This window comes from Andrographis paniculata, unplaced genomic scaffold (assembly GCF_009805555.1).
Source record: "Andrographis paniculata isolate CXL003 unplaced genomic scaffold, ASM980555v1 Contig21END, whole genome shotgun sequence".
In the NCBI taxonomy this organism is placed as follows: domain Eukaryota; kingdom Viridiplantae; phylum Streptophyta; class Magnoliopsida; order Lamiales; family Acanthaceae; genus Andrographis; species Andrographis paniculata.
Genome location: NW_026137502.1, coordinates 3942448 through 3964109, shown reverse-complemented (window position 1 = coordinate 3964109; position 21662 = coordinate 3942448). Strand labels below are relative to the sequence as shown.

At 27.3% G+C, this 21662-nt stretch overlaps 2 protein-coding genes across 2 annotated transcripts; both read left to right on the top strand.

Annotated features, from left to right (window-relative positions):
* Window positions 1-7865: 7865 nt before the first annotated feature.
* On the top strand, window positions 7866-11675 carry LOC127244996 (cytokinin hydroxylase-like). Its single transcript, XM_051265633.1, has 3 exons — window positions 7866-8062; window positions 9301-9915; window positions 11200-11675. Exons 1-3 carry the CDS (start codon window positions 7904-7906, stop codon window positions 11629-11631), a joined length of 1206 nt encoding a protein of 401 aa, XP_051121590.1. The 5' UTR covers window positions 7866-7903; the 3' UTR covers window positions 11632-11675.
* Window positions 11676-15500: 3825 nt separating this feature from the next.
* Window positions 15501-18875, top strand: LOC127245054 (cytokinin hydroxylase-like). The gene is made up of 4 exons (XM_051265698.1): window positions 15501-15780; window positions 16212-16441; window positions 17042-17635; window positions 18450-18875. Exons 1-4 carry the CDS (start codon window positions 15501-15503, stop codon window positions 18873-18875), a joined length of 1530 nt encoding a protein of 509 aa, XP_051121655.1.
* The last annotated feature ends 2787 nt before the right edge of the window (window positions 18876-21662 follow it).

The following is a 21662-nucleotide window of genomic DNA, read 5'->3' as shown; positions in this document are numbered from 1 at the left end:
TACAAGTTTATACGTGGACAACGACGAATGAGGAACAAGATGTATTTACGCTACATATGAATCGTGCTTAGAGCAACAACGAATGGGGGACGTGAAACTAAAGTACGTTACGTTCTAATTTTGATAATATGTTAAATTCTCATCTCATTTAAAAGTTTAAACTTTAAAAATAAGTATCATTAATTATTAGAATAAATTTTTTCTTTTCTTAGTCTTTCGTGTGATCCCCTTTATTACTTTAGAACTATAAGTGAACCATGTATATAAAATCAATTTTATAATTTAAATATTTTGACAGAAATAGTTCTTTGGTACCGTAGTTGTATATGCGACACTCTTGTAACTTCCGGAGCTGATGTGTTCACACAGATAGCCGTGGTGTCGATAATTTCGTATTATTTTAGGATTTTAAATAATTATGTGACACTAATCACAAAATCATACATGCAACTTTGTTACAATGAATTATTTCTACATAAAAATTTAAATTATAGGATTATTTTCATATAATTCTAAAATGATAAAAATAGCTAAATGAGGGACTGGAAAAATATATTACCTTAACTATTATATAGTATGGATTCAATCAGCACATACTATATAAATAAATAAATGTGCAACTAAATTTAGAAGACTTTTATTTGTTTGGATTGTAATTCTATAAGAATTTTATGACTTAATGATTGAATCTTATATAACATCGTATTAATATATTATTTAAATTAATATTCAAATAAAAAATTCATTCCCAATCACAACCCATAGAAGTTGTTGGGGTTTTATTTTGTAGGATTTAAGTTATTGTTGTATTTCGATAATGTAAGCTCCAAATTTCGATTAACTCACAGAATATAAAAAAATATTTACTTTAAAAAATTATATATACAAATTCACTCAGCACAGATTTATTTTTTGCTCTCGAGTCAGATTACAAATACATATGCAGTAACGCAGTCAAGATGTTAACTCAATTTGGCTACACCAGTCTACATATGAGAGGTTTCAACTTAAGCGTAATTCACTGTCGAAATCATTGAAATATGACGATACAATGATTGAATTTTCATTAGATGTGTATTAAATAAAGAAAAAAAATTATAACTTATAAATATATTATACTCACTTCGTCAACTCACAAATTTTAAATATGTTTTTTTTACTTTGAATTATTTAATTATAAATTATAATTTTAAAAATACCACACTTCTTTATACAAATATCTATATTTTATATCGTATCATTATTTTTATACCAAAAAAATAAAAGCAAAATTATTATTACATTATTTTTAACTATCCACTATATTAAAATACTACTCATTCCGTCCCAATACAATAGTCATGTTTACCATTTTTTCCGTCCTAATACAATAGTCATGTTTACCATTTTTTTCGTCCCAATACAATAGTCATGTTTACCATTTTTTCCGTCCCAATACAATAGTCATGTTTACCATTTTTGTCGTCCCAAAACAATAGTCTCGTTTTCATAAATAACCATATCATTATAAAATTAACTTTACTTTTTCATTATTACTACACAATTGCTACTATTTATTATACTAATACACTCGTAAAGGCAAAAAAGCTTTTTACCTATAGTTTTTACCCACTATATCAATATTCATTAAATCCGTGTCAAACACTAACCCAAACTATAGTTTTAGAATGCAGAGAGTATGATTTTATAAATTTCGCATAAAAAAATATTTACTTTTATATTTGGGGAAATAAAAATATATACTGATTGATGCAAATCAACTCCGATCCAATCAACATGGTAACCATTCAAAAATAAAAATAACAAAACCAAGAATCACACCTAAAGCATGCAAGAAAATTCTAGAAAGAAAATGTCTTATTCTCAATAATAATAATAATAATTATAATAATAATATAGTAATAAAATACACGTTCATTTGATTTGGACAATGACACCAAAGTTTGAATATTCAAAGCTCCAAATTTTGTTTTTATATATGCACACGAAAACCATATGCTTCCTTTGACATTCAGGGCTTGTTTCTTTAAGCAAGGTTTGGACATTTTTACTGTGTAAACAGCGGACTGTTTGTGTTTTGGGGACAAAGTCTGAAAAGGCTTTGTCATTTTCTATTTTTTTAATAAAATATTTTTTTTTTCAAAAATTAGCGTTCTATTTTTTTATTTGAGACGTTCAATAATTATTATCCTATTTTTTTTAAATATAAATTTTTTATTTTTACTCTCTACTATACAATTAAGGACAAATTTGTCAATTCATAACAAAAGACAACTACCTAAAAAATCGTGTAAATATACTTTAGGACAATAGAAATTGGATGGAGGGAGTAATCAAATTTTTAAAATTATAAATATAAAAAAATTACTTCCTCCGTCATCTAATTGTGTGCTCATTTGACCGGCACGAGTTTTAAGAAAAAAAAATATGAAAAAATAGAAATTTTTACTTTTGTTGGTAAAGAAAAATGATATTTTTTTTACTAAAAAAGGAAACGAGAATACATTTAGATGACAACCAAAAAAAGGAAAGTGAGAATAAATTTGGATGACAAATGGAGTATAATAATTATAATGGAATAAAATATATACAATATATATGTCATTTTGTAGACAATAAAATTTTTTATAATACAAATAAATAAAAATTTATCAATATTTATGTATATATAAAATATATTTTATATAAATTAATACACATCTATATTATTATGGATCTGTTTTGACTTTATTTTTAAAATTAAAATATAATATATGTTTCTTGGTTGAGTTTGAGAAATTATAGTTTGGGTTTGGTATTAAAATAATATTTGATGAGATGTTTTATGAAAAGAAAAAATATATATTTTTTTTCGAAAAATGTATAGTCCAAATAGTAAAATTTAGAAAAAAAAAATATATATAATATATATATCATTTTGTAGAGAATAAAATTTTCTATAATACAAATAAATAAAAATTTAATATATATTGGGTATAATATATGTTAATAATCAAATCATACAATATAATTTTCATCAATTAAATCTGCTACATCTTTATATTATTTTCTTCATTATCCTTCAAATCAATTCACATCAAAACTCTCAAAATCCCAACCAAACTCAAATATAAAAAAAACAACAAAATTCAACCTCATCTCAAAATTCAAATAAAAATCAAAATCAAACCCAAATTTCCTCGAACCCCTGAAGAAACACACCCTTAATTAATTAATAAATATATCTTCATTAAATAATTTTCTTATCTTTCTTTGGGAACATATTTTTAACTCCATTTTTTATTTTTACCAAATTTTTTGTTGCAAATTTAAATATGTTAGTCTTCTATTTCTATTTTTATTGGAATGGATATTATGCTAATTCAATATAAATGAATTTAATCTAATTATTAAAATAAAATAAAAGGATATTATATAATTTACTATAGTATATATATATTATATCAAAATATTATTTAAAAAAATATATTCAAAGAGAACCTACTCCTGTGTGTAATTAATTTTTTAGTTCGCTAATGCAATGAACGTTTGGTTATATTTTTAGAAAGTTTAATAATAATAATAATAATAATAATAATAATAATAATATTCTCTATTACTTTAAAATAAATACTTATTTAAAGTTAAAATTTTATATTCTCTATATTCCGTTAGAAAGTACACATATTTTTATTTTGAAACGTAAGTAAATATTTTATTAAATATTTTACTTTTTTTATAAATACCCTTACTTTATATCAAATCATTACTTTTACACCAAAAAAGTAAGGACAAAAATATCGTTACACTGTCTTTAACTACCCACTATAATTAAAATACTATTAAATTTTAAACACCACACCAAAACTAAATGTATACATTGTATATCGACAGAAGGAGTATTATACTTCTCTAACCCATTTTAATGGACACATTTTTTTAATTTTGTCCGTTCCATAACAATTGACACTTTTTATTTTGAATAAAATTTATTAAATCAAAGCGTACTTAACAAAATGATATTCATATGACATATATTTATATTATTATATATTATTTTAAAATATTTAAATACATATTCTAATTTTTTTATTATATATATTAAATTTTCTTTAACACTGCTAATATTATTAATTATATATAAATAATAATATAATATTTTAATTTCATATTATCAACTAACTAAACATTGTTATCGGGGACGGAGGGTTTATTATATAATATTTTTTTACTTAAAAATAGGAGTATATCAAATACTTATCTTTAGTTATATTTTCTTGTAATTATTTTATGATAAAAATTGTTTAATGGGGTATAATATCTTTTTTAATGCAAATTATATATTAAATATGATAAATAAAAAATTTATTTGATTGTAATTTAAAATTAATTTAAAATATTGTATTAAGTTGACATTTTTTATTTAAGTAATATATTAATGTATTATTAATAATACACTTTTATAAAAGACTTACGAAATGAATAGTAAATAACCGATTAACTTCCATCATCACCAAGTCACTTTTAGCTTATTAGACTATTCTGCAATTCAATTTCAATTTCAATTAATACTAAGTATGAATTGATTATGACACTTTTTTTTTTTTTTTTTTAGGACATACTTAAAAGTCAATTTCCTAATTAAGATTGTAATTTCAATCATATAGTATGTATTATTTGTTTATTTATTTATTTATTTATTTTTTTTTATGGATAAGGGGTTTGAATTGACCATGCGTTTATCAATCATTCTATTGTCTCAATTAGACTATTCTATAAAGATGTGTTTGTTTTTTTTGAACATATATATATATATTTGTTTGGTTGTGATTTTAATTTGGAATTATTAATATTTATTTTCTATAATTTTTAATAAAGACATACTCCCTTCGTCTAAAAAGTATAGTCTTGTTGTGTTGGACTTGAGATTTAAGAAATATTGATATTATATTGGTAGTTTGTAAAAATTAAAAATAAATGACTTTTTTGCCTTTGTGAGCATATTAGTGTAAAAAGTAGTGACAATTGTGTAATAATAATGAAAAAGTAGGGATAATTTTATAGTGATATGGTTATTTATGGAAATGAGGCCATTGTTTTAGGACGGACAAAAAATGGTAATCAAGACTATTGTTTTAGGACGGACAAAATATTACTCCCTCCGTCCACTTACAATGTTTACATATTTCTATTTTGAGACGTCCAATTACAAAGTTAACATTTCATTAAATACCCTACTTTTTTGTTTCACAAATACCGTTACTTTACATCACATTATTACTTTTACACAAAAAAGTAAGGGCAAAAATATCATTACACTACTTTTAAATACTCACTATAATTAAAATACTACTCCCTTCGTCCACCGATAAAGTATACATTTACTTTTGGCGCGGAGTTTAAGAAATAATAGTATTTTAATTATAATGGGTAGATAAAAGTAGTGTAATGACATTTTTGCCCTTGCTTTTTGGTATAAAAGTAATGATGTGATGTAAAGTAAGGGTATTTGTGGAAAAAAATGGGGTATTTAATGAAATGGTTACTTTGTAATTGGACATCCCAAAATAGAAATATGTATACTTTATAGCTGGACGGAGGGAGTATTATTTTTTAAACACCGTGCCAAAAGTAAATGTAAACAATGTAAGTGGACGGAGGGAGTATTATTTAAACTAAAATTCAAACAATTACCCTATTGCAAATAACAACCAAACAGACCATTGTTTGCTATTTATTGATAGAAACTAATAAAAATAAACTCTTGTTTACATTTATTTTTTCAGTAACTTTAGATCATACCACTAATTACTAATATTTCTTTTTTCTACTTATGTTAACCTTTTTACTCCCACTTTATTATATATTTATATATAAAATAAGAACAATTTGATCCTTACAATATTATATCTATTCACTACTATTAAAATGCTAACATTCTTAAACTCGTATGCAAAAAGCAAACGTAAATTTCAGTGATTGAACGGAAGGAGTATAATATTTTATAAAAATAAATAAATATATTTGAATAGGGTGTGGATAATTTATCTTATTGTTGTTTGATCAAGAAACAAAAAGAAAAATTGCAATGGTTACTTAAAATAGTTAATTTATAATTGAACAATTCAAAATAAAAATTTATATATTTTATGAGTGGAGGAAAGAACTATATAATTTTTTCTTTAAAAATAAATAATACTTCCCCAGTCTCAATACAATAGTCTTATTTACAATTTTTGTCCGTCCAAAAACAATGGTCTTATTTTCATAAATAACCATATCACCATATAACTACCTCTACTTTTTTATTTTTATAACACAATTGCCACTACTTTTTACACTAATATACTCACAAGAGTAAAAAAGTCTTTTATCCATACATTTTACCAACTACCAATATAATATCAATATTCCTTAAATCCTGTGTCTAATCCAATTAAAACTATAATTTTGAGACGGAAAGAGTAGTAAAAAAATCTAGATAAAATCAACCAGAGAAGACAAACCACAACAATTCAAAAGTAATCTAGACACATCAATTTAGACATGATTAGGACTGTAATTAATTTTTCGTTAAAATCGACCAAACTATTTTGAAAGTGTTGGACGGCCGAGTAAAAAACACAACCTTAATTATTTTTAGCGGCATATATAATAAGTATGTCTACATGATATCTGAAACGTTGACTATTTGAAGAAACACGGAAGTCAACCATGCACAAATTATTCAAACAAACATAATAATACTAGTAGAGACAGGCCCGCCGTTATTATTATCATTATTGTTATTATTATGTCTTTCAAACCCTATAAATATGTCCCCAAGTAACATGAAGTTTTATATCTTACATAGCCTGTACAAAGCAAGGGTCAACCACTTACCAAAAATGGAAAGTTCCCTTTTATTTGTGGCAATATCTGCATTTTTGTTTGTGTCGATTTTGTTCTTTAAGTGGTGGGTTTCGCCATGGCTTATTTATAGAAAGCTTAGATCAAATGGATTTTATGGGCCAAACCCTAATTTCCCTTTTGGGAATTTGAATCCAATCAAGGACAAAAAAAAACCAAATGCCGCTGCCGTTGCCATCGCTGCCGCCTTATCTTCAACCCCTACGAGAGTGTCGAACGATATCCACTCTACGGCGTTCCCTTACTTTGCCACGTGGCAAAAATTCTACGGTATTATTATCTCTCATTCAAGTTTATTATTATTTTTATTTTTTTTAGTTGTTATCCAAATTTATTTTTATTTTTATTTTAATAAAAAATACCATTTTTGTCCTAATTTCTTTCCTATCATAAAAATAAAAAATATTTATTTTTATTTATTTTTCTTAAAATTTGTGTCCAGTCAAATAAGAATACAATTATACGACAACAATTCTAATCAGCACAACTACTTCTCAATCGGGATATGTATTGTATTGATAATTAATATGTGCTATCAGTTTATACATTGTATTTATATTATATTTATATAACTTTTATCCTAAATTTGATCATGATATATAATATATAAATTATCATCATTTGGTGTCAGATTTTACAGCATCTACTGATTACGGCTAATCAACGCTCCAACCAGCAATCTATTTACCATCATTACGTCGGATAAAAAATAGTGCGCAATGGTGTATTAACTAATCTTTTCTTAAAAGTAAAATAGATCGATAGATTTGTAAGAGAAGATAGTAACATATTAGTAATTTTAGGTGAAATGTAAATATATTTTATTTTTGCGTAGGATAATATATCTTAAATTAATTATATTGATATATTAACTGACGATTCGATTGTTTAATGTCAATCTTCTATTATTAAATTTAATTTTGTGGTAATATTATTTTTTGTAGGGAAAGTTTTTGTGTATTGGATTGGGACCGAGCCATTTTTGTACATCGCCGAGCCCGAATTTTTGAAGAAGATGACTGCTGATATTAGAGGTAAGAATTGGGGCAAAGCTAGTGTTTTTAATCGCGACAGAAAACCTATGTTTGGAAATGGCCTTATTACCATTGAAGGCGACGATTGGGTTCGACACCGACACATCATCACCCCGGCATTCTCCCCTGCCAACTTGAAGGTATATTTTATCTTAGGTCCCGTTTGGTTAACTGAATTTAAATTTGACGATGAGTTTTAAATGAATGGATACTTTGCATTTGAAATACTTTATAATTAATTAAAATCCATCATTTTGTTGTATAAGTAATTGAAATTATGTAGAATAAAGAGTATATATTTAAAACGTTAAGGAATGAATTTGGAATCTATAATCAATTAATTTTGATTAACTTTATAGTTCTGTTATATTTGGAGTTTTAATTATTGATTTATTGATTTATTTTTATTTTTGTCCCACATATTGAACATTATGTGTCTTCGTGCAACGAAGTTAAAACGATTCTTGATATATTATTGGATCATACATAATTAGCTGTATTTGTATTTAAGTAGTTGTTGAATGTGAATTTTATAAAAATAAATAATACACTCTCGCCTGTTAAAGTTAGATCAAGATTTTTATTTTTTTATTTTTTTTTAATTTTTTTATAAAACTTATTATAGTCTATTAATAGTAAAATACTTTATTTACCACAAATCTATTATCATTATTTTAGTAAATACTAAAATTTTTGTCACTATTATTTCTACTTAATCCACCATTTTCTTTATCAATTTCGGATAGCGACTGCGGGTTCTCACGTCATAAAAAGAAACTTCTTAATAAATTTATCATAATACATAAACTTTACTTTTTATTTAATTTAATTTAATATTAAAATATTATTTCTTTTTAATATCCGTGTCCAATAAAACCTATATAAAATTTTCAAACCGTAGAAGGATATTTGTAGAAAATCATGATATTTGTATGACAAAAAAAAATAACCCTTAAAGTAAATAGAACTTGAATAATGCAAAAATATGAATAATTTTGGATTAATTAAAATTCAGGCTCCATTTAAACATGCTTTTTAGAAGTTTTGGAAAATTTGAAAAATAAAAAAAAGAATTAAAAATTCAGCGTAATATTTTACAAAGAAAAAAATATCAACATTTCACGTAATATATATTTTTTTTTATAAATATTATTGTATTGAATTTTTAACTGTATGTAAAAATAGAGAGTGATCAGGGCTTTGTTTAGACAAGTTTTTGGAATTTTGGAAGTTCGGAAAAAATACAAGGGAAAAAGTTTGTTTGATGTGATATTTTTTGAAAAATGAATAGTGTCAAATGAGTAAAAGTGTGTTGTGTACCTGATTGTTTAAAATTATTTATATGAAAAAGTTTACATCGATTTTCCAAATGGCGTAGGCGATGGCAAGTGTAATGGCGGAGTCGGCCGCTGGCATGGTCCGGCGGTGGGGCGAAATGATAAACTCCGGCGACGGCGAGGCGGAGATCGACGTCGAGAAAGAAATGATCCGAACCGCCGGCGAGATCATCGCCCGGTCGAGCTTCGGCATCAGCTACGACAACGGGAAACAAGTCCTGGAGAAGCTACGGTCTCTTCAAATCACGCTTTTCAAATCGAACCGCCGGTTCGTGGGGGTGCCGTTCGGAAAATTCTTAAACCCGGTTCAGGCAAGGCGGGCCAAGAATTTGGGGAAGGAAATCGACCGTCTTCTGTACAAGATAATCGAGGACCGGCGCGCCGGCGCCGGAGGACCGCCGGCCGCCGGAAAGGATCTCCTCGGATTGCTGGTGGCGCCGGAGAATCAGAAGACGGCGCTGACGACGGCGGAGCTGGTGGATGAATGCAAGACGTTCTTTTTCGGCGGTCATGAAACGACGGCGTTGGCGCTGTCCTGGACCTTGCTTATGCTGGCCGTGCACCCGGACTGGCAGGTCCAGCTCCGGGAGGAGATAGCACACGTGATCGGGGATTCCGAGGTTATCGATGCCACCATGGTTTCTGGATTGAAGAAGGTAATTAATATAATAATATTATACATATCTGTAGTTCAAATTTATTTATATTTTTTCTCTTTAGTATCATTTAAATTATTTTCATAGTAAAAAATTTTATTTTTTTAAATTTTTTTTTATTTTTCTTAAAACACATGACAGTGAAATGAGAGTAAATTTTGATATAGATAGAGTAATTAATTTTAGTTATTTGTTAATAATATTGATTTCTTTTATATTTTAAATGGACAAGACAAGATAAGTTCTCTGACGTGGCTGAACCGCCGTTCTTGAAGAATTTCTTTGACCTTTTTGAACGTTGAATTATTTATGGTTGACGAGTGTTTCAATTAGTCAACGGCTTCAGGTTCAGTCTGATGCCCGACAAGTAGGTACCAGTAGTCAACCCCCTTGCTATCATTTGCATTCAATCTAGGATCCTTTTAGGGTGTTTTTGTTTGGGGAATTGGATTTTAAATATATTATTCATTTTTTTTTTAAAAATTAAATTAAATATCTATTTTTTTATTTTTTAAATTATACTAAAAATTAATTTTATATTTAAAATATCACATCAACACTTATTTATATCACATTATACAATTATTCAAATTTAAAATTTTTACTATTGAAATCAAATCAAAATCAAAACTCCCAAACAAACACAGTGACAGTTTACGAGACTTTCTCAAATTCTACTCCTATCTATCAAAATGTTTTCCTAATAAATATAAAATGGAACATCTATTTTTTTTCTAATTTTTTTTATATTATATTAAAAATTAATTATATAATTCAAATTTTTTTAATATACATATATATCAATATACATATTATTGTGTAGAAATAAATTTAATACAGTATAACAATAGTAAAAAATTTAATACAATTATAATAAAATAAAAAAATAAAAATTTCTTAGCTATCTTGTATAGATACTCAAGAAATATTTTTATTATGTGCAAGAGGTTTTAATATTTTTGTCATTAAATTTTAATTGTATGTATAATGATATATTTGTAATTTAAGTAAGAGTTAAGAGTATTTTAATATTCGCGAATCATTATTTTTTTAAAAATAAAAAATAAATACTTTAAAGTGGGACAGATGAAAATAATAAAAAAAATATTTTGAATAGGATGAAGAGAGTATTTTTTCTTTCGTAAAATATTATGTTAAGTATTTAACTTTTTCATTACTTTCATCCAAATCTCTTAAAACTTTCTTATTTCATTATTATTTTTTAAAATTTTCAAAACTCTTATCTACTCGGTGCCTTAATTTTCTTGTTTTGAATTAATTTAGATGGGATGCGTGATGAACGAAGTGCTCCGACTGTATTGTCCCGCGCCGAATGTGCAAAGGCAAGCAAGGCATGATATTAAAGTCGGCGACCTTGTGATCCCCGACGGCACAAACATATGGATCGATGTTGTGTCTATGCACCACGATCGCGACCTATGGGGCGAAGATGTGCATGAATTCAAGCCAGAAAGATTCGAGAATGACATATTATACGGAGGGTGCAATCACAAGATGGGATTTTTGCCGTTTGGATTTGGAGGGAGAATGTGCATCGGTAGAAACTTAACCAATCTTGAGTACAGAGTCGTACTTACGTCGATTTTGTCTAAATTTTCATTTTCCCTTTCTCCTAAATATCGTCACTCTCCTTCTATAATGTTGTCTCTTAGGCCCCAACTCGGGCTTCCTCTTGTTTTCCGACCACTAGTTTAGATCGCTTTGGACAATATCGGGTTCAGTAAGGATGTTAGTAAAGTTTTAGTTGTGTTTCGACTATTAGTTTGCTAAGTTTTTCAAGAAATTTATAATTGTAATAGTGACCCTATGTGATTATAGTCATGAAATAAGAAGTTAGAATAATTTAAACTCTTTATATATATTATATTCGTTTTAATATGATAGAAAATTTAAAATCTCTTTATCAGATCATTTTTTCTATTTTTTTTATTATTTTATTTTAATGTGTTATGTGCCAAATCAGAATAAAAAACTTACAATCATATTCACTTCGTCTGCTCATAAGAGCACTTCCAATTAAGAGTTCTTATGGATTGAAGAATTCATTTAATCCTATGTGGCATAACTACATAAATGATGTATATATCTAATAATTTAGGCTTTTAGGTGATACAGTTATTTAAAGGCTAAACTGTTTTTTTTAGTTCCGTAACTGGACCCCCTTATCATTTTAGTCTCGTAAGTGGAGTATGTCGCAAACTAGTTCCATAAGTGTCGCTGTTTTAGTCCTCCGGCACCGGAGATGCCCGCGTGGCTCGCCGGAGGTGACGTGTCCGCCAAGTGTCGTTGACCTCGCGGACACGTGGATTTTTTTATTTTATTTTTTCATATTTTTAATTTTTTTTTAAAAAACTTTTTTAATTTATTTTAAATTTTATTTGTATTTTTTTATTTTTTTTATTTGATCCAATTTAAAAAAATAAAAAAATAAAAAAAAATGAAAAAAAAATAAAAATCCACGTATCCGTCAGGTGTCGCTAACCTGGCGGACACGTCACCTTCTGCGAGCCACGTGGGTGTCTCCGGCGCCGGAGGACTAAAACAACGAAAATTTCACTTATGGGACTAGTTTACGACAGACTCCACTTACAGGACGATAAAGGGGTCCAATTACGGGACTAAAAAAACATTTTACCCTTATTTAAATTATCTAGCATGAATCTACAAAATTCAAATATTTATTATTTTTAAAATCCAAACCCAAACTTTAAAATCTAAATGAATAATACATGCAATATAAATTAATAGTACAAATTTTATATTAATATAATAAAAATGTAGCATTTAAAACTAATAGTGTTTTATAATAAATTATTCAATATATACTACATTTAATTATTCATTATAAAAATATATGTTCATATGTACACTTGTAAATATTAAAGGTTAGCACATAATAATAATAATAATAATAATAATAATAATAATAATAATATACAACACATATTATAAAAATTAAAGTCGTGGAAGAGTCCATATTTTATGTGCTAATTAAGATTAACCCACACCCTAATTATTTTCATTATTTTGTTATTAAAATCCATACTTTTAATTTTAGACGTAAATGCAAAAATGTGTAAATTATTAAATATTATCAGAATTATTGAAATGGTCAGGTACCCACTAATTTTGTCAGATATTTGATTTATCCAATATCTCATATAAAAGGATAAAAATGCAATAATTCAAAATAAAACAAGATTCAAAATATCCCATCTACTACTCTCTCTGATTCAAAATAAGATATGTGAAGATTTTGAATACAAAATAATTTTAGAAAAAAAAAAAAAAAAAGACTGTTCAATACTATCCAAAAAAAATTACTCACTCCTTTCAATTGGAATGGTGACGTTTGCTTTTTATACGTAGATTTTTGAATATTAGTATTATATTGAATTATAGTAAAAAAAGACAAAAATACCCATGTTAGTATGTTGTAATATAAAAGTAATGATATTTGTGTAATATATTGTAAATTGAAATAATATTTATTATGTTAAGTAGATAGTACAATTACTAAATTAGGAAATAGTAACCTTGTTTTGAGACGGACAGAAATAAAAAATGGTAAACTTTCAATAGGACAAAGAGAGTATTTTATTTACAACTAACAATAAAAGTCGCTAATTATATATTGATTAATTTGATCAAATTAACACCATGATGTGATCGAATCCGCATGGATCCATACTCATTCAAACTATTTAATAGTTTAATGTTATATATATATATACCGTGACAAAATTACCATCTGAACTGCGGGGTCAAAATATTATAATTTATTTAATATTTAACTAATAATTTTTTAAAAAAAATAATAACAGAATTATATATAATTTTAGATAGTTTTAAAAGAGCAATTTGTATATAAATACATAAAAATTAATATTTTAACAGTTTCAATCATACAATGTTTACATATTTTATTTGGCATTTCTTATCATTGAACAGTCATGATATTTATATTATTGTATTTATATATATAATATATTTTAAAAGAAATCAATATGTATATTACTCCCTCCGTCCAAGCTAAAAGTTTATAATTACTTTTGGCGTAGAGATTAAAAAATAATAGTATTTTAATTATAGTGGGTAAGTAAAAGTAGTAAAATGATATTTTTGCCCTTACTTTTTTTTGTATAAAAGTAATGATGTGATGTAAAGTAGGGGTATTTGTGGAAAAAATGTGGTATTTAATGAAATGGTTACTTTGTAATTGGACGTCCCAATATAGAAATATGTATACTTTCTGACTCGACAGATGGAGTATATTATATAGGGTAAACTGTTTTTGTAGTCGCGTAACTGGACCCCTTATCATTTTAGTCCCGTAAGTGGAGCATGTCGCAAACTAGTCCCATAAGTGAAAAATTTTCGCTGTTTTAGTCCTCCGGCGCCGGAGACGCTCGCGTGGCTTGCCGGAGGTGACGTGTCCGCCAGGTGTCCCGCCGGAGACGCTCGCGTGACTTGACGGGACTAAAACAACAGTTTACCCTATTATATATATATATATATATATATATCAACTTGGGCACAAAATTTGATTTGGCCCTACTACCCATGCCCAGGGATGGGTTAGCTTTATACAATTAAGCAAATTATTCAATAATATATAGGGCTTTAGGGTTTAGGGTTTAGGGTTTCAATTCGTATTTTTCGGTCGTATTCGTATCGAGTTGAACCATGGGTGTAACAAAAAATTGTTAATTCAAACTCAATCCGAATTTGAAATATGACCCGAAATTCTAGATCCGAACACGACACAAATTTTTTCAGGTCAGGTTTAGGTCAACCTGATTTATTTATTTATTTTTACAATTATCATCATTTATATAACATATATATTTATAAATTATTATATCCAAATTATTATTCAAACTAAATTAATTAAATTACAAAAAACTTCCAAAGAATTCATTACTTATCGTATTATTGCTTCATTCACTTAGGACTTAGTTTATATGAAGAATGGAATGTGATTATATAATATTTGTATAATGTTAATCAATATGTACTTCTTATTATATAATCCTATCATATCAAAGTATAGTAAATACAGAATTTTGAATAGTAAAATTTTGAATTGAAATATTTGTTTGATGTGATATAAATATGTATCGATATAAATATTAAAAATATCATATTCAAATTATATTAAAAAAAAACAAACTCCAAGAGAACCGTCTCCAAAATATAGATTGAGATGAGCATATCGATGAAGTGTAAGTTAGTAAAATATTTATTTATTTGAGTTAATAACAAGTACCAAATTAATAAAAAAAAATATTGAATGGAGAGATAATTACAAAATGGATTAAAGCATATGCCCGAGTCGTGCATGTCTTACATTGTCTTAATTTGGCATTATTCACGTTGCCATCAGATCTATCATACCTAATTGTCATAACAAAAAATAAATTATCAAGATTTTTGCACCAAATTCACTACCAATAAATAAATAAAGATTTGGAACCCACTATATTATAAAATCTCCAACAGCCCTCAGAGGATCCGATGCAAGAAATTGATTGAAACCTGCAAAGTAGATATATATATCGTCAATGGAGGATTATTTGGTAGTCTTAGGGTTTGCCATTTCTACATATTTCTTCTTGTATTTGTTCTTTCAATGGTGGATTTCACCATGGCTGCTTTACAGAAAGCTTAGAGCTAACGGGTTTTTTGGGCCAAACCCTAATTTTCCTTTAGGGAATCTGAATCAAATCAAGAACCAGAAACCAGATTGTTCTAACATCTCATCATCGGATGATCTTACAGCAATATCGAATGATATACATTCCTTTGCATTTCCCTATTTCGCTACATGGCAGCAATCCCATGGTGAGCCATCTTGATCGATGCAATCTTGTCGATTTCTATTTGGAAGATTTATTTTTAGCGACTTTTAAATTTTAAAATCTATAAATACCTAAGACTTTATTTTTTATGGATTTTTTTACGAGAGTTTTACTATTCAATTTTTGTTTTTCTTAAAAAATATCATATCAAATAATTATTTTATATTCAAAACGCTATATCAATATCTATTTATATCATACCAAACAACTATTTAAATTTAAGTTTTTATTATGTGGTCGACTTGTCTTTTCTTTTTCTATGAAATGTTTTCAAAATTGATCGAAGATTTCTCTTTTATTGAGCTCTCTCAATTCATGCAATTAGCATCACAGCTAGCTTATTTGCAATTAGGATTTTATTTTTACGAAGTTTTAATTTTTTTGTCACTTATTGATGCTATCTTTAATTTATAGGGAAAGTATGGGTCTTCTGGATTGGGACAGCCCCATTTCTTTACATTGCAGAACCTGAATTCTTGAAGAAAATGTCTTCGGACATTAGAGGGAAAAATTGGGGGAAAGCAGATGTTTTCAGACAGGACCGAATGGCGATTTTCGGCAAAAGTGTAGTAACTAGTGAGGGCGAAGAATGGGTTCGTCGCCGCCACTTTATTACGGGCGCGTTCTCTCCACACCATTTGAAGGTAATGTCTACTAATTTTATAGCCGTAGGAAAAATAATATTTTTTAGTCACATATATGTTCTTTAGTTTCGAACTACTATTAATAATTTTTTAAACTATCGAATCAAATATATGATATATATATATATATATCTTTCATTTAATATATTAAAGAAAGAGACTGATCTTCTTATTCAAAATATCACATCATTCATATTTATTTATATCATATCATCAATTCAAGCCAATAAAAGAGTCCATAAAGCACACTTATTAAATATAATACATGCTCTTATTTCACAACCATATGTACTTTTTGAAGTCTTGATCAATGTTTTTTTTAAGTTTTAATCGGTGTTGTCTGAAAAATTGATTAATAGCGGTCATGACACTTATACAGTATATTAAAAATTATATAATCAATATCATACTGTATACTAAAATTTAAATATTAGATACATATTTTAAATACCGTACCTAAAAAATATTGCATACATAAACTAAACTTAAAATCCCTAAATAGCCCTAATATATTTAAGTGATAACATATTTAAAACATAATTAACTAATAGTCATACAAATTAAACACGATTCAAACTATAACAATGTACAATTTTGAAGGCAACGGCAACCCTAATGATGGAGGCAACGGCAAGTATGGTTCTCCGGTGGTCGGCGCAAATATGCTCCGGCGAGCAAGAAATCGACGTCGAGAAAGAGATCATCTTCACCGTAGCCGAAGTCGCAGCCAAGACAAGCTGCGGTATGAGCTGCGAAGATGGGAGACAAGTGCTCGAAAAATTAAGAGCTTTGCAAAGAGTACTTTTTTATGGCATCGGGCACGTGGGAGTGCCATTCGGAAAATTCCTAAGCCCAAAGCGAACAATGAGCGCGAACAAATTGGGCAAAAAAATTGACGATATTTTATACTCGGCAATAAAGAGGAGTTGGGTAGACGGGAGCAAAAAGGACCTCGTCGGGACATTAATGGCGCCGGGGGGAGGCGCAAAACAGCCATTGGCGCCGGAGGAAATGGTGGACGAATGTAAGACATTTTTTTTCGGAATGTACGAGACGACGGGGCTCGTGCTGACGTGGAGCTTGCTGCTGCTAGCTGTTCATCCAGAGTGGCAAAGACAACTAAGGGAAGAGGTTGGAGAAGTGGTTGGGTTTGGGGAGATTAAAGATGTTTCCGAGCTCTATGGACTTAAGAAGGTAATGAAATTCTTGCGTCTTACAACTTAGTACAAAAAGTACGGGAATTTCATGGCGATTAAGTCAAATCAGTATATCAAATTACAAATTTTGCCTTATATGTGAAGCAAATTATCATTTAGATATACGTTTATTTTTTTGGGTTTCATATCTTAGGACAATATCTCAAACGTAGGCTTTAATTTTGTTCTTTGACGCCAAAAAAATAATATACAGATCATATAATCCTATGGATTGCCCGTGCTGAGGTGGATGCTGAGTAGCATCGCCGAAAAAATGCTACCTAGCGTCCACCTCAGCACCGGCAATGCCACGTAGGATAAAATTAAAGTTGGTAGTCGAGATATTGTCCTAAAATACAAAATTAAAAGAATGTCTAAAAAATAATAATTTGTCTTACATATATAGAGCAAAATTTACAATTTTTTCTATATATTATCTATCTTTATTAAATATGTTGACCGAGTCAAATCTTACAACAAATTTAATTTTTATGTTTAAATACATAAATTTTAGTCATGTTTATTCTAGGTTATCTTATAATGTAAATGTTATGAGGGAAAATATATAATAATTTTGATCATTCACTAGGAATTGTTATCATTTTGTCACTTAAGTAGACATCATATAGAAATAGTTCTACATGTCATTTTCACTTCAATAGTTAGTTATACATATGAACATATATACACATACATATAGATATAATTGTTTAGATACAAATTTCCAACATTCAAAAGCAAAATACTCGAAAGATCATAAGATGAAGTTGTAAAGTAAAATATATAACTTAACACAACATTTTTTTTTACAGATGGGATGGGTGATGAACGAAGTACTACGTTTGTACGGACCGGTTCCGACTGTACAAAGGCAAGCAAAGCACGATATTAAGGTGGGCAATCTTGTGATCCCAAATGGCACAAACATATGGATTGATGTAGTGTCGATGCACCATGACCCAAACTTATGGGGAGAAGACGTATACGAGTTTAAGCCAGAGAGATTTGAAAACGATATACACGGAGGGTGTGCGCACAAGATGGGGTTTCTTCCATTTGGATTTGGAGGAAGAATGTGTGTTGGTAAAAATTTAGCGAATCTTGAATATAGAGTCGTACTAACTTTAATTCTTTCTAAATTTTCCTTCACTGTTTCTAGCAGCTATTGTCATTCTCCTACTATAATTCTCTCACTTAGGCCTCCCGATGGAATACCTCTTGTTTTCCGGCACCTTTAAAATACATTTTTTTTTTTTTTTTTATCTTAGATATGTATGGTCGAGTATCACTTCTATTATCTAGTTTTGTAGGGATGTACTTTGATTATATAAATAAATGTATTTCATTTTTTTGTTATTAATTTTAGACTTCGTTCATTTTGATTTTTTTTTTCGAAAAAAATAAATTATTTATGTACAAAAGTTTATTATAAACTATAACACGATCGGAACACAAAAGTTTGCTTATATAGTTCAGCCGATGCAAAGGCCTATATGTACGAAGGATTCCAACCCATGTCCATTAAATAAGATTCAAACATTTTATGAATAAGTTACAACTTCATAAATTCCATATAAAATAGCAACAAAGAAAACCATCAACATGCAAACCAATTCAATGATTATCAAATGCAATAGTGAAGTTTTCATCAAAAGTATATTCACAAAAGCCTCAACCTCAAGTTCTTATTCTACTCTTTAGAATGTTTCAATGGCAACTAGCACTTCTCCCTTAATGTAAATATTCTTTAGTAGTAAACAAATCAAGAGAATGGAAATATATCACTCTATGACTCACTGAATAAAATTTTTTAGGGGTGTCAATTTGTGTTTTCGGGCCGTTTCAGGTTGAGTCATAAGAGCGTAACAAAAAAGCTGTCAACCAAAATTCGAAATTTGACTCGAAATCATGAATTTTTTTTTTAAATTGGGTTCAGGTCAAACTGATTTAAACGTCGGAGTTTGAGTTTGAACTAGTAACATCACGATTAAGAATTCCTTTCCACACCATCGTATATGTTGTCCCTTACGGGACAGCAAACATAGTATTTTGTTTGGACGGATTACGTTTACGCAAGAGAAAAACTATTTTGTTTATTTTTCTTTTCAAACCACATCCAAACAAACATGTTTTTACGCAAACAAACATAGTTTTTCTCTTGAAGGGATGAGGTAATTTCACTAGCTATGCATGATTCCTTTCCCAACTGATCCACATTAATTAAATAGTTTTGAGTGCAAACCTCTTAATTACATGCCATCATTTTTATTTTTAGGGTTTATGTATAATTAAGAATGAAGTTATAATAAAATAATATAAAATAAGTTTAATGATAATGTTGATATATACATCTAAATATGTATACATATATATAATTTTTGTTTTCAGCATAGCATTTAGTTTAGAAGAAAATGAGAAACTTAAGATAATATAAAATACTCCATCCATCCGTCAAGCGACAAATGACTCATTTTCGTTTTTTTATCCGTTCCATAAAAGATGATCTATTTTTATTTTTAGTAAATTTATTCATCTTCAACATACTTCACAAATATAAATTAATTAAATTAAATTTTTAACTTCATACACAAAGGATCCACTGAAAACCTTTTCATTTTCATCTCTCTATTCAATAAATAAATATTTTAATATGTATTTAAAATTTCTATTTTTTGTAAAATTAGTTTTAATTTAATTATAAATAAATATATATTTTTTTATTTATTATTATATATATTCTATTGAGATATAATCCTAAAAATATTTAAAAATATCAACAACACTACTCATATCGAAAATACTAAAATAATATTATAACTTATTATTAATAACTTATTAATTTACATTACTAAAATATCAAGTCTAATAAAAAAGACTTATCTCTCGGAGGACGAACGGATTATTATCTTAAAATCGGATTATTATCTTAAAATAATTAATATATATTTATATCTTTTTTTCTTTTCTAAGATATATATATATATGCAAGAAATGATGGTTACTTATACCACACTAAAAGACAATACTAATCAATGTATGGATAGGGGCGAATCCATGTTATATTCAATGGTGTGGTGGCACGTATGAGTGATTTTACTTTATCAAAAATTAAAAAAATAAAAAAAATAGAAAAAAATATAGAATTTTATAACTATGCAACTATTAAAAAATAGAATTTTTTGTTTATTGAAATATCATATAATTTTGTTCAATAAACAAAGAAAAAAAAATCAAATAGAACACGTCCATTAAATTTTGGTTATTTCAAGTATGGCATATTTTCTTTCTTTTATCTAAGATATTTTTCTATTTAAAACAATAAATTTATTGATAAGATCATTAGGATTCTTACTAAAAATAATAATAATACAAAAAAACTATTAATATTTATATCAAATAATTTTATTTAGAAAAAAAAATCTTCATTGATAATTTTCAATTTATTGGTAAGGTTTTTTGGGTTGATTTTGGTTTTGATTTTTTTTTAAAAAAAAGTAAATTAGATATATGTAAAAGGAAATTGTGTCTTTTTATTTATAACAAAAAAACACAATGAGACTTGGGTAGTAGAAAAGTTGAAATAATAATAATAAATTTAATGATAAGATCATTATTCATACTAAAAAATAATATAAAAAATATTTGAATGTTTATCTCAATTAATATTATTAAAAATAATGATTCAATTGATATTCTTTAATTTATATAAATTGTTATTTGCTAATGTGTGTTTGTTTTGTAATTTTGAATGACTATATTTTTTTAAGATATATATGAAAGATTATATATGCCAATATATAAAAGATAATATTTTACGATGAATCATTTAAATTTTTTGAATAAATAAAATATGTTATATATTGTATATAACTATGAGTATTTATTATATATATATTTTTTAATACACCATCCTTTTTGGCTTTGATTATTTTAGATTTTTTTTAATGAATTGTATATAATATTTTGTGTTAAAAAAATTGTATGCTTTTACAGAAAATTAGATAATTGCAAAGAATTTTTTTTTT

Bases quoted from the DNA above. Each gene is read 5' to 3' on its own strand.
- LOC127244996 (XM_051265633.1), top strand. From the start codon at position 7,904: ATGACTGCTGATATTAGAGGTAAGAATTGGGGCAAAGCTAGTGTTTTT. The intron at 8,063-9,300 runs GTATATTTTATC...CAAATGGCGTAG, and splicing joins TCTCCCCTGCCAACTTGAAG to GCGATGGCAAGTGTAATGGC. The intron at 9,916-11,199 runs GTAATTAATATA...GAATTAATTTAG, and splicing joins TGGTTTCTGGATTGAAGAAG to ATGGGATGCGTGATGAACGA.
- LOC127245054 (XM_051265698.1), top strand. From the start codon at position 15,501: ATGGAGGATTATTTGGTAGTCTTAGGGTTTGCCATTTCTACATATTTC. The intron at 16,442-17,041 runs GTAATGTCTACT...ACAATTTTGAAG, and splicing joins TCTCTCCACACCATTTGAAG to GCAACGGCAACCCTAATGAT. The intron at 17,636-18,449 runs GTAATGAAATTC...TTTTTTTTACAG, and splicing joins AGCTCTATGGACTTAAGAAG to ATGGGATGGGTGATGAACGA.